Consider the following 25,852-nt stretch of genomic DNA (forward strand, 5'->3'; position numbering starts at 1 on the left):
GAAGGGGTACACCCCTCATATCATGACCTCAATCCTGCCTTTCACTTCAGGCTAGGCCACGGCAAGTACACAAGTACACATGGAATTCAGATCAGATAAACCCTTCAAGAACAGAAATGGGATTAACCGTACCATGAGGGTAGGGAGAGAAAGGTGGAACCGATCACAATGATCTATCTACATATAACCCCCTCTCAGAGGGACGAACAACAGAAAAGTAGGTGAAGGGAGACAGTGGTAGGTGTAAGATATGAAAATAATAATAAGTTATCAAGGGACCATGAGGGATAGGTGGGGGAGGGAGGGTAAAAAGAAGAGCTCATACCAAGGGCTCAAATAGAAAGTAAATGTTTAGAAAATAATGATGGCAACATATGTACAGATGGGCTCGATACAATTGATGTATGGTTTGTTATAAGAGCTGTACGAATTCCAATAAAGTGAGCTTTTAAAAATAGATGCATGTGCTTTATTTATATAAATTATACTGCAAATTTTAAAAAGGTTTAAAAATGCACAGTGCTGATAAAAAAAGGAAAGAAAAGTCGGTATAAACATGTGAACAACACCCAAGTCAAAATCTTCAGTAACTAGAACAAGAGCAATAAAATCAACCTAAAGCCACCCTGAGAAAAGCAATCATAAAGATTAGTGCAGAAATAAATCAATTAGAAAACAGAAAACATCAACAACAAAAAAAGAAGTTGGTTCTTGGAAAGGATGACCAAAACAAACAAACAAACAAACTCTTAAGCACTTAACCAAGGAAAAGAGAGGAAGCACACCTCAGGAATCAGATACTAAAAAGGTGGCATCACAATTGACCCAAGTCAACATTCTAAAATAACAAATTATTAGGAAAGACTGTACTTCAATAAATTTGAAAACCTAAATGAAATGGACAAATTTTATGACACACACTACCTAGTCAAATTAACACAGACGGAAGTAGAAATCTAGAACAGACCCCTAGCAAAAGAAGAAACAGATCAGGTCATTTAAAAACTTTCAACCAATCAGACAGTGTCCGTCTATCAGAACGATTAGCCTCTTGGGTTTTAAATGCTTGTTATTAAACAAGCAGCCATCTAAGTGAGGTGTCAACTTAAGTCTGCATTGAAAGAAACACACTAGCCAGGAGGTAGTAGCTAAATTAGAGTGGGTTTAGGAGTTATAGATTCATTCTAAATATCTGCCCCGAAGAATGGAAAGCAGGAATGCAAAAAGAGAGCGCTACACCAGTGTTCACGGCAGCACTGTTTACAATAGCCAAAGGTAGGACCGACCTAAATGTCCGTCAACAGAAGATAGACAACATGTGTACATACATGCTATAGACTGTTAGTCAGCCATAGATGGACGTGAAGTCCTGGCATATGTTATAACATGGATGAACCTGGGAAACATTCTGAGTGGAATAAGTCAGTCACATGAGTACAAATATTGTATGATCCCACTAATATGAAGTTGACAAGTGTGTAGAGACTTAATGGTTTCCAGTGGAGGACAGGGGAGGAAGGGGGAAGCCATTGCTTAGCGGGCACTGGGTTTCTGTTCATGGTGCTGGAGTAATTTGGAAAAGGATAGTCACATTGGCAGCATCACATGCTGAATGTGATCAAGGCCACTAACCTGTCCGTGAGAAAATGTTGACTTGGTCAGTGTTTTGTTATGTATATTTTACTATGATCGCAGTTTTTGTTTTTTCTTTAGAGTCAATGGGCAGAGAGGAAGTGAAAGTAGTGAGTGTGACCACCTCTCTAAAGCAACCTTGCGAGGAAAATGAGATATGGGAGAGGTGACGAGAGGGAGTGTGGAATCAGGGGCTGCTTTTAGGAACCTTTTACGAAGAAAGATTTTAGCATGTTTTAAGGCAAAAATGAAGGCCTTCCAACTCCTTTCCTTGTGTTAGTGTTGAAAGTCTGCCTCGTGAGTTTAGGAATCACCAAACTTATTCATCTTTTTCTCTATATTTTTACTTCAAGGTCACCCTGCTCCCTCTCTACATACCTTGGTCACAAGGTATGTTTTCTTCTCCTTTTTTCCCCTCACATATTACTCCTTCTGTCTATTTTCCCATGTCCTTTATCAGGACTTGATGTACAAATGAATGATTTGAACATTATTTTCTGATCAAATCTATACTTAAATCTTTCTGCCATGTTAACTACATATGTGCTTATAATTACTTTAAAGCATTTTGTTTTTCATAAATAAGCTTTAACAGGTGTCTATTTGACACTCAGATCAAGGTTAAGTCCATTTCCCATGGATTTATGAGAATGAAATGCTGACATGTAAAGCAGGTGAGTCTGGCTGGGTCAAGGACCAGCTACTTCCATGCATCAACACAACATCACCTCCACAAACAAACAATGACCAAACAGGTTCTTCAGCTTATGCATCAATTGGGGTGTGGTTCTAAAAAAGTCAAATATAGGCCAAGGATAGTAAAGGCAAGACCACTACATGCAATCTGTATTGTCTTAAAATGATTTAAAATAGTTGATCTATTGTATAATAATGTACAATAGAGTTAATCAATATTAGTAGTTTCGTCTATGTACTTCCAGATTTTTCCTCATCCATAAATGAATAAACTTCCCATTTTGTTTAGAAAAGAGGGGTTTTTAAGACATGGGCCTTTCAGTGCTAAAACCGAGAGAGTCCCAGGGAAAATTTGGTGACACAGGTCATGTGGGTATACTTTCAGGCTGGGCCACATTCTCTTTTCATAAGAGCTCTTCAGAGTAAATCCCACCCACCCTCTTTTTAGCGGGGTAGGGGATACCAGGGGAATGGCCTCTGAACAGGTAGTGGGAAGGAGTGAATTTTGAGTACCATTAAGACAGCCTCAATATCGTGCAGAAAAGGGATTGTCTACTAGTGCTGCCTGTTGAAAACCTGACACCTCAAAACTTTGAATTCCCTGAGCTCTTTGCTGCCATACTGCACCCTATCTGTTGTCCCACCCTCCTGCTCTCACATGTGGATAGAGCCCCACATATAACGTATAAAGAGGCCAAGGCGCAGAGTAAGGGTCAAGCAGCAGACACCAGGTTGAGCGTGGATATAGCAGAGATGTACTGATAGAAGAGGTGATAAGGGTGTGTCTGTGGTCAGTCATCAGGAGAGTGACAGGGTGGAGACCAAGCAGTTACTCAGACGGGGCCGATGTGCACCCATCTGCTTAAGCTGACACAGCTGAGGACTACCTGAGCCAGGAGATGCCATGTCCACGTTTGTGATTAGGTGTAAAGAGCACCTGCCATGGTCAACCTGTTCATTATCTCCACATCATATTCTTCTTCATCATCAACCACCAGGAAGTAGCGTGTTCTCCACCTTGTTCTTGGGCCCTGTGCTGAGATGGTGACTGCTCGGGATAGAACAGAATGGGAGGAGATCTTGAGATGGGAGAATCTGGGGCTTTCAGGCTGAGGCCAAGATAGCTAGGATACTTGCAAGATGTTGGGGCATGAGGAACTAACTTCCTTAGTTGCAATTCTGATTTTTAATACATTTTTCTTCTGGAATGTTGATTTGAAGAATGGAAGTGGCACCAATTTCATTCTACATTTGTATCATCCAACGCTACAAATCATATGTATAAAAGTCCCGTTTATATGTGATCACTTTTGATTAAGGTGCTAACTTTTCCCCCATTTCCTGGATGGAGAAACTGAGGAATACATTTTCCTTCCCTTGACAGGAACTTTAAGACATAAGGGTTAAGCTCTGGCCTGTCTAATAGAAGAGTCTGTGCATTTCCATGCTTGGGTCTCAGCCCAGATGCATTACTGACAGATCTGATGAGGATTCCGTGGGTCTGGAAGTCTGCGGTACTTTTGATCGCCCACTGTCTGGGCGACGGCAGAGGAGGTGGCTCCTGTCCTGGCAGAGAGATGAGGTCTGACGACCTCTACCTACGCTGACTATATCCGCAGAGGAACACTTTGGCTATTAAAAGGGGGTTGTAGCTGTTGTTATGTACTGTCAAGTGGATTTTCAATGCACAGAGGCCCCGTATGGCAGAGTCGAACTGCCCAGGGGTTTTCCTCATGGCATAGAGGATATGCGCTGGGCTGCTAACCACATGGTCGGCAGTTTGAAACCACCGCTGTGCCGTGAGAGAAAGATGAGGCTTGTAAAGATTTAACAGTCCACAGAGAAAGTGGCTTCATTGACAGCGGGGGACAAAAGGTCGCCAGATCAGTGAGGAAGAGGAGGTGGGTGGGAGGGCATGTCCAGGCCAGGCCCATGGGTTTCTCCTGCTGCAGCTGCCTTCTGAGTCGCAGAACCCAGCAGACTGAGCTATGAATGGTAGTAGAAACCCAAATCCATGTATAGGCCCCACACATGGAGTAAGCCTGCCGTGAATCCTCCTGATGGTAATCCCAGATGGTGAACAGCCGTGTTATCAGAATACGAGCAGTGTAAAGTTGATTATAGCAGAAGTTAGAAAAAGCAAATGCACTGCCATCAAGTAGATTCTGACTCACAGGGACCCTATCAGACAAGCTAGAACTGTCCCCATGAGTTTCTGAGACAGTGACTCTTTACAGGAATACTGTATGGTTTAAAATTTGGAAAGAAGTGTGTCAGGGTTGTATCTCCTTGCCATACATATTCATTCTGTATGCTGAGTAGTTCATCAGGGAAGCTGGCTTATGTGAAGATCGTGGCATCCAGATTGGAGGAAGGCTTACTGCCAACCTGTGACATGCAGAGGACACAGCCTTGTTTGCCGAAAGTGAGGAGGACTTGAAGCCCTTGCTGATGAAGGTCAGGACTGCAGCCTTCAATATGGATGACAGCTCAATGTAACGAAGCTAGTTCGTCAGCCTAGTGTCATGAGTTACTTTCTGAAAGAAGACAAAGTGCAGTCCATGCTAAACCTTGTTTTGGCCCCTTTCGGAGGCTAGCTTACTACAATTCCTTGTGATGCCTTCCTATAGCTTCTCCTCCGTTGCTCATGAGGATTCAGGGAAGTTATTTGATTGCCAGTGTCATCTATACCTTGCTCCTGTGACAGAGAATTAAGATAACTGCAGGGCAAAGCCGTATTAGTGGAACAATGAGATCTCTTGACAAACTGTCTTCAGGCGAGGTTAGATGTCCACTGAGGACCTAGTCTGAAGATAGACACCAAGAGCAATGACAGTCTGACCCTGACCACCAAGCAGGCACAGTAAATAACACTGGCTTGGAGACAAAATACAATTATTATTCCAAACAAAAAAGTCCAAACTCACTGCCATCGAGTCAATGCTAACTCATAGGATGGCCCTCTCTGGGTTTCCAAGACTGTAACTGTTCACAGGAGTAGAAAGCCCAGTCTTTCTGCCTTGGAGCTACTGGTGGTTTTGAACTGCAGACCATGGGGATCGCAGCCCAACTCACAACCCTAATGATTACTGATCAGCTCTATACCTAAGCACCACGTCTGATTCTATCTTCTTTGGAGTCTGTCTCTCTAAACAGACAGATTTTTCATAAGAGTCCAGTCCTCAGAGCAAAACAGTCTCTCTGTACTATTGCTTGATCAAAATGGCTTTTAGGCACCAAGACACAAGGTTTAAGGGACAGATAGGGGCAATCATCTCTGTGATTACTCTAACTTCCAGGAAAACCAAAAAGATAGAACGAAAATATTAATAATAATAGGCCAATTGATGAGTCTTTTAAGGAACAATTGTGTGACTTAATAGTGTTCGCATTCATGTACTGTCCCAAATGTCCAGCTTTTCCAAATCGCGGAGCCATTCCTTCATTAGGTATGTCCTCAGTCTTCTCCCTCCCATCGTAGGCTCCTGTGAGTCCCTGCAACAGCTCATAAAACTCATGCACAATCTAGGGACTGGTGTAGGTCCATAGGTCAGGCATCCCGCTGGAGGCCTTTCTCTACTCATGTGGCTACAGGGACTGAGGGACCCACAAGGACAGGTCAGATGCTGACTCACTAGGCTCTGCAAGCTGGTGAAACAGCATGTGTGAAGGTTCAAGTCTCAAGAATCAACCAGTGGAGAGCAAATGCTTTGAGAATGATTGGGGCGGGGAATGTATGCATGTGCTTTATACAATTGATGTATGTATATGTATGGATTGTGATGAGAGTTGTATGAGCCCCTAATAAAATGTAAAAAAAAAGAAAAGAGGGGGAAAAAATGATTAGGGCAAAGAATGTACAGATGTGCTTTCTACAATTGATGTATGTATATGTATGGATTGTGATAAGAATTGTATGAGCCCCTAATAAAATGTTTTAAAAAAAATCAACCAGTGTCAAGGTGATGAAGAGCATAGTGTTGGATTCAGAACAAGAAATGTTCGCCAGGGCATTCCATTTGTACATACTGGACTATGCCCACAGGAAACTCTCCTTATTTGAATAAGGCAGCATAAGTATGTTCAAGGGAGGTGTCTGGAGTAAGAGTTGTTTGGGTTTTTTAAATCAATTTATTAGGGGCTCATACAACTCTTATCACAATCCATACATACATCAATTATATAAAACACATTTGTACATAAGTTGCCCTTGTCATTCTCAAAATATTTGCTCTACACTTAAGCTCTTGGTATCAGCTCATGTTCCCCCCTCCCACCCTGTTTCCCCCTCCCTCATGAACTCTTGATAATTTATAAAATTTTTTTCATGTCTTACACTGACTGATGTCTCCCTTCACCCACATTATTGTTCTCCATCCCCCAGGGAGGGAGTTAAATGTAGATCATTGTGATTGGTTCCCTCTTTATCCCCCACCTGCCCCTTACCCCCTGGGTACTACTCTCATTATTGGTCCTGAGGGGTTTATCTGTCCTGGATTCCCTGTATTTCCAGCTCTTATTAGTACCAGTGTACATCCTCTGGTCTAGACAGGATTGTAAGGTAGAATTGGGATCAAGAGAGCAGGAGAGTGGTGGTGGGAAGCATTAAAGAACTAGAGTAAAGTTGTGTTTTATTGGTGCTATACTGCACCCTGATTGGCTCATCTCCTCCCTACGACCCTTCTGTAAGGGGATGATCAGTTGCCTACATATGGGCTTTGTGTCACCACACCACACACACCCTCATTCACAATGATATGATTCTTTTATTATTTGATGCCTGATGCCTGATCCCATTGACACCCCATGATCACACAGGCTGGTGTGCTTCTCCCATGTGGGCTTTGTTGCTTCTCAGCTAGATGGTCACTTGTTTATCTTCAAGCCTTTAAGACCACAGACATTTAAACTTTTGATAGGCAGGCACCATCAGCTTTCTTCGCCACATTTGCTTATGCATCCATTTGTCTTCAGTGATCATGTCGGGAAGGTAAGCATCATGGAATACCAGGTTGATAGAACAAAGTGTTCTTAAGTTGAGGGAGTACTTGAGTGGAGATCCAATGTCTATTTGCTACCTTAATACTCCACCTATAAATATGTGTACATAGATCTATTCCCCCATCATCATATATAAATATGTTTATATATGTACATGCCTGTATTTAGACCTTTATAACTGCCCTTTGCCTCCTAGTTCTTTCTGCTAATTCCTTTGACTTTCTTCTTGTCTCACTATCAGGTTCAGCTTTCATTTGGGTTTCAGTAATACCTCTCAATTACATTGCTATTGATCAAGCCCTACCAGGGCTCCTATACCCTCCTCACCATCAATTTTAGATCATTTGTTGTTCCCTTGTCCCTGGGTTTGTTAACACCCTCTTCCTTTCCCCCACTGCCCTCTCTTCCCATTTCCCCCAGGAACTGTTGGTCCTGGTGTTTTCTCTTCCAGATTGTTTATCTTGCCTATCTAATCTAGATAGACACACAGAGATAATAATATGCACAAAAACAAGAGAGAGCAAAACAAAGCAATGAAAGAAAACAAAACAACAAAAACCAAGGACACAAAAAAAGAAAAGCCTGTAAGTGGCTCAAGCTCTGTTTGTTAACCTTTAGGAATGTTTTCCAATTGAGTCTGATGGGGTGCCAGGCCCTGGCCCCAAAGTATATTCTTGGTATTCCCTGGGGACTTCCTTGCTCTGCTCCCCTTGCTGTTCTGTTGCACGCCCTTAGTGTTTCGTCTTGGTGTGGTAGGGTCAGATCGGGCATAATTCGCACACTGTGTCTTCAGTGTTTTCCCCACAGTGCTATGAGTCATTGAGGGACATCATGTCTCAGAGTTGGGTCAGCTCTATGATCTTCTCTGTGCACTGGCTGCTCTGAGCAGGAATATTGTCTTCAGGGCCCGGTGGTGCCAGGACGTGCTCCACTCTCTTTTCCTCCCCCTTCATTTGCTCCTGTTGCTCTGATCAGACATATCCCTTTCCCTGAGCTGTAGTTTCAGTGCTGTCCTCTGAAGTGAATTCTTCTTCAGGGAGGGGGAGCTGTCCATGTAGTTGGGATTGAAGCCAGCCCCTCAGACCTCTCTGTTGGTTCCCTGTTTCATGCCAGTAAGTTGCATTCACATCTTGGAGCACCGGGTTGAAGACTGGTCCCTCTTTCCCTGTGGAGATATAAACAATACCCTCCCCTTGGAAGGGTTGGTGCCCTGTTCCCTCACTACCCATGACGTTTTTGTTCTCCACCCCTAGTCTTTTTAGTTGGCTATCATATGTATCCCTGGATTTGGTCTGGCCCCTGCCATACTACCTGGACCTCACCCTAGGAATATATGTATACAGTAGCTTTTTTCCTTAATCCACTTTTGCATTTTTAAGTTTCCCTCAGCGGATTCATGTTGTGCTTGTCCTTTTGTGCTTGGCTTACTTTGCTTATCATAATTTCCTCCAGTTCTTCCCATGTGGCGATGTGCTTCATGTATTCAACATTGCTTTTTAGGGATGTATAAGATTCCATTGTATGTATGTATCACCGTTTTTTAATCCATTCGTCTGTTGATGGGAATTTGGATTGTTTCCAACTCCTTGCAATTGTGAACTGTGCTACGATGAACATTGGACCACAGATGTCTGGCTGTCATTTATTTCTTGCCTCTTCTGGGTTTAAGCCCAGTAGGGGGATTGCTGGGTGTTATGGTAGTTCAATTTTCATTTGTTTTAGATAACACCAAGTTGATTTCCCTAGTGGCTGTACATACCTACATGTCCACCAGCAGTGGACGAGAGTTCCTATCTCACCACAACCCCTCCAGCACTTGCTGCTTGCTGATTTTTTTAATTGGATTATCTTTGAAGGTGTTAGGTGGTATCTCATTGTTGTTTTAATTTGCATTTCTCTTATGACTAATGATCGAGAATATTTTCTCATATGTTTATTGGCCATCGGATTTCAGATTCTGTGAAACTTCTCTTCAGGTCCTTTGCCTACCTCCTCAGTGGGCAATTAGTATTTTTCTTTTTGAAAGGTAGCAGAGTATTGTAGATTTCAGTAATAAGGCCTTTGTCTGATGTGTCATTGCTAAAGATGTTTTCCCAGTCTGTGGGCTCTCTTATTACTCTCTTGGTGAATTCTTTCAATGTACACAGGTGTTTTACCTTCAGTATATCCCATTTGTCCATTTGTGACTCCTCTGTGTTTGTGTCCTTTCCTATTTCTGACTGCCTGTGTATTCCCTGCCCCAAAGTTCTCAAGTTTGTCCCTGTTCCCTCATTGATGGTCCTAATAGTTTGGTGTTTACTCGAGTTCTAGAATCCACCTTGAGTATATTCTTGTGTATGGAGTGAGATAAGGGTCTTGCTTCATTTTTCTGCAGGTAGATATCCATTTTTTTCAAGCACCACTTCGTGAAGAGGGCATCCATTTGATATTTTGGGGGCCCTAATCAAAGATCAGTTGTCTGTATGATGATGATTTTATTTCTCAGTTTTCAGTTCTTTTCCATTGGTCTGAGTATCTGTCATTATACCAATATCATGTGGTTTTGACCACTGTGGCTGTATAATATATGCAAAAGTCAGGTAATATAAATCCTACCACTATGGCCTTCTTGAGGAGTGCTCTGTTAATTCTGAACCTCTTCCCTCTCCATATGAAGTTGGTAGTCAGTTTTTCCAATTCTTTGAAGAAAGATGATGATAATTGTACCAGGGTTGCATTAAACTTATATAGTGCCTTGGGCAGAACTGACATCTTTACTATATTGAGTCTTCCAATCCATGAGCATGGGGTATTCTTCCATTTATGGAGATCACACTTGGATTCTTATAATAGTATTCTGTAGTTTTCCTCATATGAATCTTTTGGTTTTTTTGGGTCAGGTATATCCCTAGATATTTCTGTTTGTCCATGGCTATTGTGAAGGGTATCATCTTTTTTATCTCCTCTTCTGTGGTCTTCTCTGATGTGTATAGCAGTCCAGCAGACTTCTGTTTGTTGATCTAGTATCCTGCCACTCTGCCATATTCCTCTATTGCTTCCAGTTCTCCTCTTTTGGAGCTTTTGGGATTTTCCATATATAAAATCATATCATCTGCAAATACTGAGTTTTACCTCTTCCTTCCCCAGGCGAATACCTTTGATGTCTTTTCTTTGACTTATACTGTTAACTAAGACCTCCAGTATGATGTTTAATAAGATTGGGGACAAGGGGTTTCCTTGTCTGGTCCCCTTTTTCAGTGGAATTGTTTTCATCTTTTCTCCATTGATTACCACGTTGGTTGTTGGTTTTTCATAGATAGCTTGTATTATATTGAGAAATTTTCCTTCCATTCCTATCTGCTTGAGTGTTTTAAACAGGAATCGGTGTTGGATGTTGTCAAATGCTTTTTCTGCATCTATCGATATTATCATGTGGTTCCTATAGTTTTTCATGTCAATGTGGAGAACGGTACTAGTGGTCTTTCGTATGTTGAACCATCCCTGCATCCCTGGTATGAATCCCACTTGGTCATGGTGAGTTGTTTGTTTTATATACTTTTGTATTCTATTGGCCAGAATTTTGTTAAGGAATTTGCAGCAATGTTCATTAAGGGATATTGGTCTGTAGTTCTCGATTCTTGTGGGATCCTTTCCAGGTTTGGGTATCAGAATTATACTAGCTTCATAGAAAGAGATCAGGAGTTTGCGGTCTTTTTCTATGTTCTAGAAGAGTTTTTGCAGGACTGGTGTCAGTTCTCTGAATGCTTCGTAGAATTCTCCTGTGAAGCCATCTGATCCAGGGTTTTTTTTGTTGGTAATCCCTTGATAACCTATTTCTTCTATTGCTGTGGGTCTGGTTGAGATTCTTGACATCCATCAGGGATAGTCTAGAGAGGGGTTGTTTTTCCAAGAATTTGTCCATGTCTTCCAAGTTGTTAAATTCATTGGAGTACAGTTCTTTGTAGTACTGTGTAACTATCCTTATTTCATTAGGGTCTGTTGTAATGTCCGCTCTTTCGTCCCTCATCCTTGCTATTAAAATTTGTTCCTTCCTTTCTTTGGTTAGGTTCGACAGCGGTCTTTCAATTGCTTATCCTTTCAAAGAACCAACTTTTAGTTGCATAATTTTTTCCCATAGTTTGCTTATTTTCCCTGTCTTGAATCTCAGCCCTGATTTTTATTATTTTCTATTGTTATTAGTAGGATTGTCCTGTTGACTCTGCTCTAGTTGCTGTAAATCTTTGCCAGCATATCAATCATAAGTCTCTCTTCCTTTTTCATGTGTGCATGTACTGTTATGAAATTTCCTCTGATGACTGCCTTTGCTGTGTCCCAAAAGTTTTGGTACATCATGTTCTCATTCTCGTTATTCTTAAAGTTTCTAAATTTCATCTCTGATCTGGGCCAGTACACATTCCTTTGGCAGTAGAAAGTTATTCATCCTCCAATTGTGTGCCCATGTTTTCTTCATCTTCCTTTTGTTGATTTCCAACCTTATGGCACAGTGGTCAGAAAGAGGTCTGTGTGATATCAATGTGCTTAAATTTATGCACATTCTACCTATGCCCCAGCATGTGGTCTATCTTTGAATAAGTGCCATGTGGGGTTGGAAAGAATGTGAATATTTTTGTATTTGGGTGGAGAGCTCTGTAAATATCTATCAGGTTAAACTATATTTGTAGTGTTTAGATCTCTAGCCTCCTTGTTGAGTTTTTTTCCCCACTGTGATCTATCTTTCTTAGAGAGCAGTGCATTGAAGTCACCTACTATAATTGTTGAAACTGTGATTTCTTTTTTAGTTTTTTGGAGCATTCGATCGAGGTATTCAGTGGGTCTCTCCTTCAGGGAATATATGCTTAAAATGATTAATGGTTCTTTGTCTACAGTTCCCTGGAGCATTATATAATGTCCCTCCTTATCTATTTTTATGTTTTGTACTTTGAGATCCATTGTATCTGAGATTAGGATTGCAACCCCTGCTTTTTTAGAACTGCTGTGTGCTTGGTATATTTTTCTCCAGCCTTTGATTCTCAGTCTATTTTTGTCTATAATCTTGAGATGTGTCTCCTGTAGGCAGCAAGTTGACAGGTGGTGTCTTCTAAGCCAGTCTGCTAGCCTCAGCCTTTTAATACCTGAGTTCAGTCGATTAATATTCAGGGTTATTACATCCATCTGTGACTCTGTCATGTCATCTTATACCTTTTATGTTGGGTGTCTTCCTACCTCCCTTTGTTATCAGTGTGTTGTGCATGCATGTGTGTGGTTGGTTCATTATTGACTTCTTTCCACCCTTAAGCCAATGCTATCTTGGGGGCTGTTTTCTCTTTGTTGACCTCTAGGTGAGGTTGTTCTATGTGGTGGTCTCTTATTTGTGCTTGGTGCGTACTGGTCTTCTGCCCATATTTAGTCAGCAAGGATCTTTTGTACGGTTGGGTTTCTTTTAACATATTCTTTGATTTTTTTCCTTGTCTGGGAACTCTTACTTTTCCGTCTAACTTGATAAATAATTTGGCAGGATAGAATATTCTTGGGTTTGCGTTATTTTCCTTCAGTTTTTGAAATATTTTACTCCATGTTCTCATCTTTTTCATAGTGTCCACTGATGGGTAAGAGCATATCCTTGTTTGGGAGTCTTTATAGGTGACTGCTTGTTTTTCTGTAGTTGCTCTCATGATTTTCTCCTTTTCCTCAAATTTGGATAGTTTAACTATTATGTTCCTTGGTGACTTCTTGGGATTCTGTGTAGCTGGTGTTCTTTCAGTCTCTTCAATGTTTGCCTGGTTTTCATTCATTAAGCTGGGGAAATTTTCCTCCAAAAATTCTCTCACTATTTTTGCAGTTGATTTCTTTATTGTCGTTCTCTGGTAATCCAATTATTCTGGAATTATTTTTCTCCATAGCATCAGACATAACTTTTAGGTTTTCTTCTGCTTCTCTTAAGATCGTATTAGACTTTTGTTCACGTTTGTTAGTCTGCTTGCCTGTCCTCCAAGTCACTGGTGCAGTTCTCTGCCTTCTCCAGTTGGTTGGAGAAATCCATAAGTCTGCTACAGGTTTCTGTTATCTCACCCCTAAGCTCTTGTATTTCCCTTTGGTGTATGATCTTTATCTCCTCTATCATTTCATCATTTTTCTATATTGCTTCCATCATATTCTGTATGACTCCAAACAGCATTCTGAAAGTTTCTTTCTGTGGCAGATCAATGTCTGCTTCTTCTATGCACGTTGCTAGGTTCAAGACATCTTCCGACATTGCCTTTTGGTTCTCCTGGTTTGTTAATTTTTTCCATTGAGGTTGTAGTGGCTGATTGCTGTTTTGCGTTGCATTGTTTTAGAGGAGTCTGGTGCCATTTTCCAGAGAGTCGAAGAGCACTGGGTTCTCTGAAAGACTCTTAGGAATGCTTCTTCAAACTGTTTACAGCTAATTGCACTATGGGATTGGTCTACTGTTTTATCCTTCTGTGGCTTCACTCTTTCCCTAGTCAACCAGTATTCTGTTATTTGGAGAGCAAGTTAATGGTCCTCCGAGGGAGCACTGGTTGGGAGGTTGTGGACCCACGAGGATGGTGCTGCACTGGGTGATCTCACAAGAAGCCATGACAGTGTGGCCCATGGCAACTTGGGATGCTGCAGAGGGCGTGTGGAGATGCCTACTGCTACTGGAGGGCCCCAGAAGGCAGGTGGGTGTGCCCACTCTGGTGTAGAGTACCATGGATGGTGGGTGGAATTTCCCTGGTCAACTAGATTGCTGCAGAGGTTTGGAAGAGGTTCCCACAGTAGCGTGGAACACTGGAGTGTTGGCTGAGTTGCCTTAGGCTGTGTGAGGCACAATGGCATGTGAGAGGAAGTTCCCTCAGTCATGTGGGACCACAGAGGAAGGGTAGGAGCTCCCCCAGCCATGTAGGCAGGACTTCCTCCAGAAGAAGGTGGGTGGGATTTCCCCAGCAGCATGTTCAGTGCTGCAGAGGAGGTGTGGGCAGGCAGGATTTCTCTCGGAGGAAGGTGGACAGGAGATAGGCATTGCAGGAGGCAGTTGGGATTTTCCCTGGAAGATGTGGCTGGGATATCCCCCAGATGAAGGTGGGCCAGATTTCCCCCTCCTCATTTTATGCAGCAGAGTGGGGCTTGCCAAGCTGGGTGGAGGACAGGGGTAAATGCCTCTGGCTAATGGGAGTGGCCTGTAGGTCCACAGTGGCATGTAAGAGAAAAGAAACAAAACAAAACAAAAAACTTTGAGTCCACTGAGACTGTGGAGGGAAAGAGAGAAGAGAGGCGGGGGGGGGGGGAAGTAACAATATAGCTGAGCCCTTATCCCTGACTGTGGGGCCGGAGGGGTTTAAATGCTACCCCAAGGCAGTGGCAAGCTGTGGCTGTGTTGAGATAAAGCCCTCAGGCCAGCTCCAAAGGATCCAGACTGCCCAAGACAGTGGCAGGGCTAAGGTAAAACCCTCGCTGGCCTCCACGGTGGCAAGCCAAAGGCCCCCAGCTCCTCAAAACCTAGTGGATCTGTGCCTATTTATCTTTAAGATGCTCCTCCTGTGACCCAACAGTGTGAAATTTCCCTCTTAGTGACTCTCCTGCATTGATTTCTACAAAGTCCCTCTGGTATGTGTTACTCGGTCACCATCTTGCTGGAAATCAACTGTAAATCATTTTACATGAAGTAAGTCTCATCTTTCTTCTGTGGAGCATCTAGTGGTTTTGAACTGCTGACCTTGTGGTTAACAGCCCAATGCATATATGATCCATTATACCACCAGGCCTCAACCACAGGCATAAAGGCTAAGATTTACAACATATCATAAAAACAGAGGGTTATAGCTAGAAGAGCAATATTCAGTAGTTCACTGTACTGAAGGGTAGGATTAATATGTGATATATCTCTACCTCTTCACAATTCCCACTGCCCATATCAACAAAAGTGCAACCCAATGTGATCCCACAGCTATTCTTCTCCAAACTCACTTTTAGAAATGAAGGGACTATTGATAGTAAGATTTCCTCCCCCTCCCCCATCCTTTCTCTAATCCCTAGGGACCTAGCCTCAGGCACAGAAATTCTACTTTTGCTCTCCAACTCAAGTGAAATAAGTCTTTCTCTGTAACTTTTGACCCCTGATGGTCCTGATTTTTTTTTCCCTCTAGATTGTACTACATGAGGCAAAAAAGGCCATTCAAAATGTATTGTCTATTATGTGGCAAAGTGGGTTATTCATTGTGGTATAGTGGGTTATGCATTGATCTGCTGACCACAAAGTTATTGAGTCGAAACCACCAATCTGCAGGAGTAAAATGAAGCTGCTCAATCATGTAAAGATTTAAATTCTTGGACATTCAAAGTGAGAGTTCTACCTTGTCCTATAGGGTGGTTAGGGATTGAAATTGACTTGGTTTGCATTGGGTATTACATGGCAAGCATGCCGTTAAGATACTGGAGTGATCAACCAAGACAGGGTCCCCTCCTTTCAAGCTTAAGAATCTAATGGAGACACAGACATTAAGCAAAAGAGCAGTTTGCTAATTGTTAGCTGCTGTCAAGTCAACCTTGTTTTATGAAGACTCCATGGACCATGGGGTCAGAGCCTTGTAAATCATGGGGTTTTCATTGGCTGATTTCAGTCGATCAGTAAGTCTTTCTTCTTAGTTCTTCTTAGTCTAGGGGTTGTGCTACAACTTGTTCAACGTCTGATCAACATACTAGCTTCCACTTCAGATGAACAGTGACTATACTTGAAGTGCACTGACTGGTGCTAAAATGCCATAGGGGCAGTGTTTCGTGTTCTCTGACTTCACAAGGGGAGGAGGGAGGAGAATCACCATCAGCATCCACTCTTGGTCAATTCTTACAAGGCAGAAGTCAGACATGCCTCCAACCCCTTTACCAATTTTGACATCAATTGTCTCTTCCCAGGCACTCTGCAGGCTCTATAATCCATTACAATGGCCACACAGAACTCACAGAAAATAACCACAGATATGGAGTTTATTAGGGAAGCTAACAGGTTACAATTCAGGATAAAAAATACACAGGATACTGTAATTCTACAGTCAGGACTACCTCTTCTCAGATATGCCTCTCTCTGGCCTGGGCCTCCCAGCCACAAGACTTTGTCATTGTGCAGGCAAGTGTTACAAAGTTCCTTTAGTATTGCCAGTAAATGCCCAAAGGGCACATCACTCTACCATAAGCCTCAGTCTAGCTTCCCAGGTTAAGTTACTGGAGGCAACCCACTCTGCCAGGGAGCCAGCCACCTGCCTGTAAGCACACTCGTGTTTACTTGCTCTGTAGGCTCGGAAATCCACTGCTCTGTTCTCGCTCACGCTCATCTTCCTCAGTCGCTGCTGCTTCTCTGCCACTTCTCTAGTGCCACAGCCTCCCATCTCCTGGATCAAGTAGATTCCATGTAGCTCTCTCCAGGTCCAAAGAACATGCCCCACTCCTGGCTCTTTCTTAATGGTAGTGAAGTACTTCATCCCCAGGTCTGAGATGGTTCCTTTAAAACTGAACAGAATGGCAAAACTGGCTGATCCCAGCGGTAAAGACATGTACATCTGATTTTACGTAGTCCCACTCAGTCCTTTGGTTAAAAGACGGACTTAACGAACCACAGTACACTGCACAACTGGGGATCCAACTGGAACCTCCTTCGTAGAAGGCAGGAATCTGACCACCGGGTTATCACTGCCCTCTCGACAAATAATTCAAAAGTGATCAAATCTACTCTAGATCAAAAGTTCATTGATACAAGTGACAGAGCAGTCTAAGAGCGCTGGGCAACGAGCAAGGACATGGGGCCTATGGAAATCTTCTAGAACCAGCTTTGTACCAGGTGGATGCCTCACCTTGTCTGCTTGGCTACCCCTGGATAGAAATTACATCTTACGGTAGAACTTTCAACTATCCCTTGTTGGTATCTTTGCCCTGCCTGCATTTCTATAAACTCTCCCTAGATGCCCATTTGAATTGCCACCTGTCTCTTGTCACAACCATGACTAGTGTAGGTGGACATGGAAAGACTATGGGCAGGTTTAAGGAAACAAAGAAAGTTGAAACATGAAGGTTCTAGCAACAGTTAGAGACCATTATCATCTCTAGGCCTAAGGAGGTAAGGGGCGGGGGGAGAACATGTTACCCTCGCCTTGTGGAAAAGCTGGAATCTTGGAAGTGAGGCCACACACAAGAAGATCTGTCATAAAAGACCCAGCCAGTGTCATAACTATGGCAGGAAATACTCAATATTGTGTCTCTCTACCCTCACATTTTCCCTTGGCTACACTCAATCTAATCAAACCCCCAGATAAATAAAGTCCATAGAGGTCAGACTTCTAGGGTGCAGATCATGACAAAGAGAGGCTAATTCAGTAAAGCAAATAGAAAGTCAGCCAATCATCCTTCAATGTCAAGAACTTTTTAAAAAGCGAGTAGGTTGATTTTAAATTTATTAGAGGGTATAAATTATTTTAGTCATATTTTTTAAGATAGGGCAGGTAGTCCCAACACAGCACCTTGCACATAGCAAAAACTTTCACTCTTCCCTGGTGGATTTCCATGGGCTGGTAGAGGGTCAGCCTGCCTCACAGGCTACGTTAGAATCTCAGGGCACAGCCCATTATGAGGAGATATGATCTGACTCTGTGATTCTAGAATCCCAACGCTCTGATTCACTCTTGGGAGTTTCTCCTCACAGTTTCCTTCTGGGTTCTTGGGTGCCCAACACCAGGGCTCCTGCTTTCCCAAATCCAGATGAGGTTTCTCTTACTAATTTACCTGCTTGGGTCTGCCAGAGGTGAGTCCTCTATGTTACATATCTACTGGTGTGTGTATACATAAGGGGCCTCCTTTAAAATGCTTCAGTCCTTAACCATTTGGACTCAGAATCAGGTATAGCTTCGCAAGCCCACCTCTGAGAATCCCTAACCAGCCAAATCTTCCTAAATGTGACTTTACAGCCAGAGAGGCTCAATGGTCTGGGGCGGTCCTTTTAGCCACTCAATATACTTGAGCCTGATGTTCTCGAAGATGGGGGAAAAGGTCTCTCTAGAAGCTGAAGGAAGGTTTGTCCCAACCAGCTGCATGTAAGGGGTCCTCAAGTTAGTGTGCCAAGGAGATAAATATGAAATGCTGCCGAGAAAGCCGGCTCAGACCCTAGCAGGGCCACGAGGCCGAGACTTGTGAAGTCTCTCCTTCAAGACTGTGTGAAGGGGCTCAAGTGGAAAGCAGCTGCTTTGAGAATGATGATGGCAACAACTGTGCTTGACACAATGGATGGATGGATGGACTGTGATAAGCGTTGTACAAGACCCCAATAAAATGACTTAAAAAAATGGTTGTGTGTGTGATCCATTATTTCCTTTTATAGGACCTCCCCCTCCTCACTCCCTCACAATCTTGGTAGGCTTTGTTCTCTCCTGCCTCCTGCAGGAAAAAAGAGAGGCTCTGAGCTCTGAATCAGATGACAATCTTTGTTTTTGACAATAGACTTCCAGAAATTAAGTTGTTTGCCTTGTTAGACTTAAAAATTGACTCCTCAAGGGTAGATATACTGCCACCAGACAGTAATACAGCGGGCTTCAGAAAGTAGTGGTGGTGGTGTGCGTGTGGTGGTGCTGTGCGTGTGGTGGTGGTGTGCGTGTGGTGGTGCTGTGCGTGTGGTGGTGTGCGTGTGGTGGTGTCTGTGCGTGTGGTGGTGCTGAGCATGTGGTGGTGTGCGTGTGGTGGTGTGTGTGCGTGTGGTGGTGTGCGTGCGTGTGGTGTGGTGGTGCTGTGCATGTGGTGGTGTGCGTGTGGTGGTATGTGTGTGTGTGGTGTGTGCGTGTGGTGGTGGAGTGTGTGTGTGTGTGGTGTGTGTGCGTGTGGTGGTATGCGTGTGGTGCTGGTGTGTGCCTGTGGTGGTGTGTGTGTGGTGCACGTGTGCACATGGTCGTGTGTATGGTGGTGTGTGGTGTGTGTGCGTGTGGTGCTGGTGTGTGCCTGTGGTGGTGTGTGTGTGGTGCACGTGTGCGCATGGTCGTGTGCGTGTGGTGGTGGTGGGGGATCATTAGCTTTTCATTCCATTTCCCCCTAAACTTGCTGAAGGCCGTTCCTATGTGCCAGCAGCGTGATAAAGCAACCAGTTATAAATGGTAAGAGATGCTGGGGAAAGAGAGTAGCATGTTTCTCCCAGTGTTCTTTCCATAGATATTCCAATTTTATTGAAACTATCAAAGTGGCCTTTACTCCTGACATTCTCTCACCGTTGCCATTTCTCTCCTGTTCCCACCTCTAACCTAGGAGCATCAGGTCAGCCTGATGAGCCTCTTGGCTCTATAGATCATCAAGCTTCAATCCACCAACTTTCAAGTGAGTACTTCCCACTTGCAAACCCCTCAGACGCGGAGTCTTTATACGAGTCCATTCCAGGCGAGCACTCGTTAAGTGAGCACTCTTCCAGCGAGAATACTTCAGGAGAGCAAGCTTCTAGTGATCAGTCTGTGGCCGAACAATCTTCTGGCGAAAAGGTTTCCAGTGAAAAGGCTTCCGGTGACAAATCTTCCAGCGACAAAGTTTCTGGGGATAAGGTTTCAGGTGAAAAATCTTCTGGTGAAAAGGTTTCTAGTGAACAGGCTTCAGGTGAAAAGTCTGGTGAGCAGAGTGCAGGTGAAAAATCCGGTGATAAAGCTTCAGGTGAAAAGTCTTCAGGTGAACAATCTTCAAGTGATCAATCTTCAGGTGATCAATCTTTCGTGGAAAAGCCTTCGGAAAAGCCTTCAAACGATAAATCTTCAAACGACCAGTTATCTTCCAGTGAATCCTCTGGAGAGCAGGCTTCCGGTGAGAAGCCTTCCAGCGAACCGTCGTTAGGCACACTCTCTTCAATCACTCCATCTTCAGGTGAGCCGCATTTGGATGGGTACCAGTCCTTGACTTCAGGTGGGAAGTGGCGCATGGCTCATGAGTTTTAACAGGGCTGCAAACCAGTTCTTTCTGGTTTGACCCAGTTTGATAACTTGTATTTCCACCCCAGATATACTGCATCAGAATCTACATTTTAAAAAGTCTCAGGTCATGTTTAATGTTTTGAGAATGATGAGGGCAATGAATGTATAAATGTGCTTCACACAATTGATTGTGATAGAGTTGTACGAGCCCCCAATAAAATGATTTTTTTAAAAGAATCTCCTGAGTATCTGATTACACTATAGATTCTGATCTTGTGTATCTTGGATGTAAATACAAATTTTCAGCGTGGGTTGAATGGGAATGAACATGTCTGAAGTGCTGAATTTTAGAGAAGGAAGGAGAAGAGTGGAAATAACAGTTGACACTTCGCAAACAGGCGTCTCTATGCAGGGTGGGTAACCATGATGCCAGGAGGCGGGATCCAAGCTGGGTGGGGGCCCTAACGCCACGCCATTTGGAGAGCTCTTTAAGAAAAACAATATGAATACAAAGTGCTAGCAGCCCTCCCCTCCCACCTCATAAGAACTGACAAATACAAAATGCTCAAGCTCCCCAGAAGTAGCTCACGGCTGTGCAGAACCCTGAAGACTAACTTTTATTAGCCTCATGATCAATCTGCCTCTTACAATGTTAGCTCGTGCAACTTCTCAGACCTTGTCAAGAGATGTCTAGCACAGTGGCTGGTATATTGTTGAACATGGAAAGTAAAGGACACAGGCAACTTTGTCTGCTAGATCCAGAATAGGTTTCCCGGATAACTGCACTGTGGTGACTCTTCCTGAAATGGGGTTGTTCAAGGAACAGAAACACGACACAAGATTTGATGCTTTAAGTTATTACCAGAAACAAACACTTCGTATTTCACCCACTGAATAAGTCTCATCCTAATTTTTCAAATGATAAGTGAGGCTTAAGTAATATGCCTAATTCACACAGCTAGATATTGGCAAACTAGATTCAAATCCATGTCTGTTTTAACCCCATAGCCCAGAGGCTGTCAACCTATGGTTGCGACCCCTTGGGGGGGGGTCAAAAACCCTTTCACAGGGGTCACCTGATTCATAACAGTAGCAAAATTACAGTTATGAAGTAGCAATGAAAATAATGTTATGGTTGGGGGCACAACATGAGGAACTGTATGAAAGGGCCGCAGCATTAGGAAGGTTGGGAACCACAGCCATAGCCTGTACTCATTCCACATTTATAAATGTCCAGGAATCCCATGGAGATATGGTCTAAACTGAAAATCAGTATTATAGAGATAAATTTGGGATTCATATTAATAAAGTCACAGAGGAAACAATAAAAATACATTAATTATGCTGTGCAAGACACAGGATCCTGACATTCTCAGCAGGGACCAAAAAATTAATGTGCTGTATCAAGTAACTTATTTTTGTCCATCATCTCTCCCCCGATTCAAATCTCTATACCTAATTCATTAAGGCATTTCATCAGTATTAAATCTTAAATTTTCAGCTGCTGGATTAAGTTGCCATACATGCTCTTACATGAATGAGCAAGGAAAATGTCTTCGTGGGGAGGGCGTCTGCTCCACTCAGAACTCTCAGCAGTGCATGCTGAAGAAGATCTTTGAAGGTAAGTGGTGAGTGACTTCATGAGACAATCTGTCAGAGAACACACCAACTAACCTGAGCACCAACTGGGGCAGAAGGATGTTAGGGGATTGGAGAGAGATCAAGTGGCGATTCATCAGGAACGAAGAGAACTTTATTCTTTCAAGATATGAGCATAATCTTAGCTTAGTGGAGGGCCTTTTCAGATCTAATACAGCTTAAAAGGAGGCTGGAGCTACAGAGCTGTAATCACAGGCCTGCACAGTTCTGCACCTGAGTGCTCTCTATTCTCAGTCACCCTGGGGATGAGAGTCTGTAGCAACTATGAAATGTACAGGGTGAGACTGGATGATGGGACGTGAAACCTTTAACGCTAGAGTGGGGGAAGTGCCCAGTAGAAATGGGCATATTTGTGAAGGTTTGGACAAAAAAGGGCATTTGGACAGCCAGGTGTGACTTTCTACCTATTAAAGGTTTAAGTTGCCTGTGGATCCAGGCACTGTAAGCTCAGGACTGTGACTATCTTGTTCTTGGCTGTATCTCCCTAGTGCCTACCACGTCCACTACACAAAAGGGCCTTCAGAGAGTTCCTGGAAAATGGAATTTCAAGATAATAAGAAATTTCCTCCAACTTTTTGAAAGGCCCTTATATGGTGAATATTGAAAAACCAAAAAAGCTAATAAACAATTATTTACAAGTCATCAGGCCTACATATTCCTACATATTTCTCCACTTATATTCCCTCATCATACCTAAAATGACGGATCTTATTTATTTCAACCATGATTTCCTTGGTGGTTTGTCGGGTCCCTCATTAGGTTCCTCCACATTTCTACAAGGGTGCATTCATCCACCAATAAACATTAATGAAACAGACCATGAGGCTTTAACAAAAGTTGAATCAGATATTGGCTGTACAAACAGATAGAGCAGGGTTTTGAACCAGTTCATTCCTATTTGGCCCCCTGCTGAGAATTTGCCTTTGTACCCCAAATATACTAAACCAGAGTCTACATTTTACCAAGATCCCAATTCTGATTCAGTATATCTGGGGTGGAAAAGTATATTCTTACCAGGGGGTTGAACTGAAAGAACGAATTATTCGAAGCACTGAGGTTAGTTTTAAATAACAAATATGACAAAGGAAAAGGTGACAAAGTATCATAAGAAAGGCACACATAAAGTGTTGAAGTTCAAGAGAAAGAAGTTTAGCGATGCAGGGAAAACCCAAGAGGAGGTAGCATTCAGAAAATGTTCCATCAAGAAGAAACAAATAGAACACATCCTTTGGACCTGGGGTCCCTGTGGTGAGAATCTCACAGACCCCGGGGAAGACTGATGCCAGGGCACATGAAGATCTCCAAGAAAAGCCCGATGGACAGATGTTTAAAAGAGACAAGGGCCTTCCTCCAGAGCCAACAGAGAGAGAAAACCTCCGTCAAAAGCTGGTGTTCTGAATTTGGACTTCTAGGCTCCTAGACTGTCCCGGCCTAAATCGGTTGGGGTCAAAATAAATAAATAAAAGCCTGGAATCTGTGCAGTCTAATGCTGGGCTGTACCAGATTAAATCACAATCTCTGATGCTATGGAATCAAGGTACGAATAAATTATTAAAGCTCCTACGTGGTTCCAATGTGCAGTCAAGATTGAGAACTACTGATTTCAGATCTCATAAGAACTTTGCGGGGGGGGGGGGTGAGGGGGAAGGGGTGAAACAAATAACTTTGATAGCAGTTTAAGGGGTTTACCTGAGGCTTTTGGAACAGAGGAGTGACTTGATGTGGACGTTAATAATAATAGTTCTTTATTAAACCCCGGCTATATATCAAGCCAGAATAAGGGGCTTTCTATTCCCGTAAAGAGTTGGTCTCTGGAACTCACAGAGGCAGTTCTAGCCTGTCCTATAGGGTCACTATGAGGGGGCATTGGCTTGATGGCAGTGGTCTAGATCAAGCATTGTGTTAAGATGCTTTACAATATATTTTCTTATTTTAATCCTCGCAATAACCTTGAAACGGTTTGGGGTTTTTTGTTTGTTTTTTAACCTTACTAATTAAAGAGAAACTTAAATCGCTTGCCTGAAGACATTAGCTAGGAAGAGACAGAGAAGTCACCCTGGTAAGCTAAAAACACTTCTTAAGGAAGATTATTCTATTAATTTTAGAACATTTTCTTCTTGTTCTCACGGCTGTTAGCGCCCCATTCCCTCATATCCTTTCCTGCCACGTCCCTCGGCAATTCTGAATCCAGTTACTGTCCAGGTGCACACCTATCCTGGGCTTCATATACAGAAAGTCATAAACTTTGAAGCAAACAACAAAAATCAACATCACTAGACAAAACACAGAAAAACCCCAATCAAAAAGAAGAAATTATTAAAACCTGAAACAACTTTAAAACGAATCAAAAGATCATACGATAAGGTATTACATTTTCGCTTCGCTCCATCTGCCATGCCCAGCCTTACAATGCTCTCTGTGGAACAGCAAGGCTGTTCACTCGCTTGGACTGTCTTCACGAAGGAGGCACTGGAGGTGTGACTTATCTGTGGACACTGCGAATGGCGTCTGGACTGCCAGTGTCAACCACAGCCTTCTGCAAACCGGGTAGTTACAGTTTAAACTATCCCGGGGTCGTCAGACTTTGTGTGAATCTCTTGCTTGGATGTAAAAAAAGGGGAGCACTTGGCCATGCTCACATGGGGACAAGGGGGATATGTTGTAAGCTAACGTTGGGGGGGAAGCTATCTGCTCGCTATAGTGTCTCTCTCTTCCTTACAGGTGGAAAACTCCAATTCATGGTTCAGGGGTGTGAGAACATGTGCCCATCAATGAACCTCTTCTCCCATGGAACCAGGATGCAAATTATATGCTGTCGGAATCAATCTTTCTGCAACAAGATCTAAAAGTCTGTACCTCCCTTGCTGCTTGCTCTGACTCAAGGCCTCCACCATCATCCTTCTGGGCACAATTGATATTTATTTATTTCCTCTAATCAACAGCTAATCACATCTGCCTCTGCCTGAGTCCTAGCCAAGATTCTCAACTATGGAAGCCCTCATGTATCTTGTCTTCCTGCCCCTATTCATTCCCTGTTACCCGGTCATCTGTCTTCCCTATTCCTCCTGTCCTACCTCCCAACATTTCTTTTCAATAAATTCTGCATGGTTAAAGAAGTCAGACAACAGATCTCTTTTCCTACATGTTGCTGCATCAACTTGAGCTTCCTTACACCGCACATACTAGCCCACAGCCATCAAGTTGATTTCTATGTGATTTCTACACATAGCAACCCTATAGGGCAGAACAGAACTACTCCATAAGGTTTCTGGAACTATAAACCTTGATGGTAGTAAATAGCCTGAACTGTCAACTATGTAATCGGCAGACCGGTGCGGTGCTTAATCCACGGCACCACCAGGGCTCCTTTCACATACTGGATGCCTTTTGAAACCATTCCATATTGGTGAAAGAGAAGGGTTCCCTAGGGCAGAAACAACAAGAGGGCACGTAAAGCAGGCACACCTTTTTCAGTGCTCATAGAACACTGCAGCCCTTCCCTTTGACCCTTACTTCGCCTGACCTACATTGCCCCTTCTCACGTGTCTAAAATTCCACCCTTCTTGACATTCAGAGAACTTGCAGTCTAACAAGTCCGCTTTTAACATAGTGATTAGCTACATATTTGCTAAATAAGTAAGTAGCAGCCTTTTTCACACATACAAAGTTATCGGATTACCTGCTCAGCATACAGGGGTAAATGGAAATGCTATAAAAAATTAAAATTCATTGCCATCAAGTTGCTGCAAACTCATGACCCTGTAGGACAGGGTAGAACTGCCCCTGTGGGTTGCTGAGACTGTATGGGAGTAGAAAGCCTCATCTTTCTCCTGAGGTTTTAAACTGGTGACCTTGTAGTTAGCAGCCGGACATGTAGCCACTGGGCTCCTATGGAAATGCTATAAAGGTAAGTTAAAAAAGTATTGCCACTAGGATTCATACTACTTCATATGTGTACATGTTTATTC

The 25,852-nt window shown here is 43.1% G+C and overlaps 1 protein-coding gene across 1 annotated transcript in view; it reads left to right on the forward strand.

Annotated features, from left to right (window-relative positions):
• The window catches only part of ACRV1 (acrosomal vesicle protein 1), a 116,292-nt gene extending 91,562 nt beyond the window's left edge, over window positions 1–24,730 (forward strand). Inside the window, exons 4-7 of the mRNA XM_075527998.1 lie at window positions 17,953–18,094; window positions 19,579–20,016; window positions 21,727–21,846; window positions 24,606–24,730. Of these exons, the coding sequence (XP_075384113.1) occupies window positions 17,953–18,094; window positions 19,579–20,016; window positions 21,727–21,846; window positions 24,606–24,730 (825 nt within the window). The remainder of the gene's footprint in view (window positions 1–17,952; window positions 18,095–19,578; window positions 20,017–21,726; window positions 21,847–24,605) is intronic.
• The last annotated feature ends 1,122 nt before the right edge of the window (window positions 24,731–25,852 follow it).

This window comes from Tenrec ecaudatus, chromosome 12 (assembly GCF_050624435.1).
Source record: "Tenrec ecaudatus isolate mTenEca1 chromosome 12, mTenEca1.hap1, whole genome shotgun sequence".
In the NCBI taxonomy this organism is placed as follows: Eukaryota; Metazoa; Chordata; class Mammalia; order Afrosoricida; family Tenrecidae; genus Tenrec; species Tenrec ecaudatus.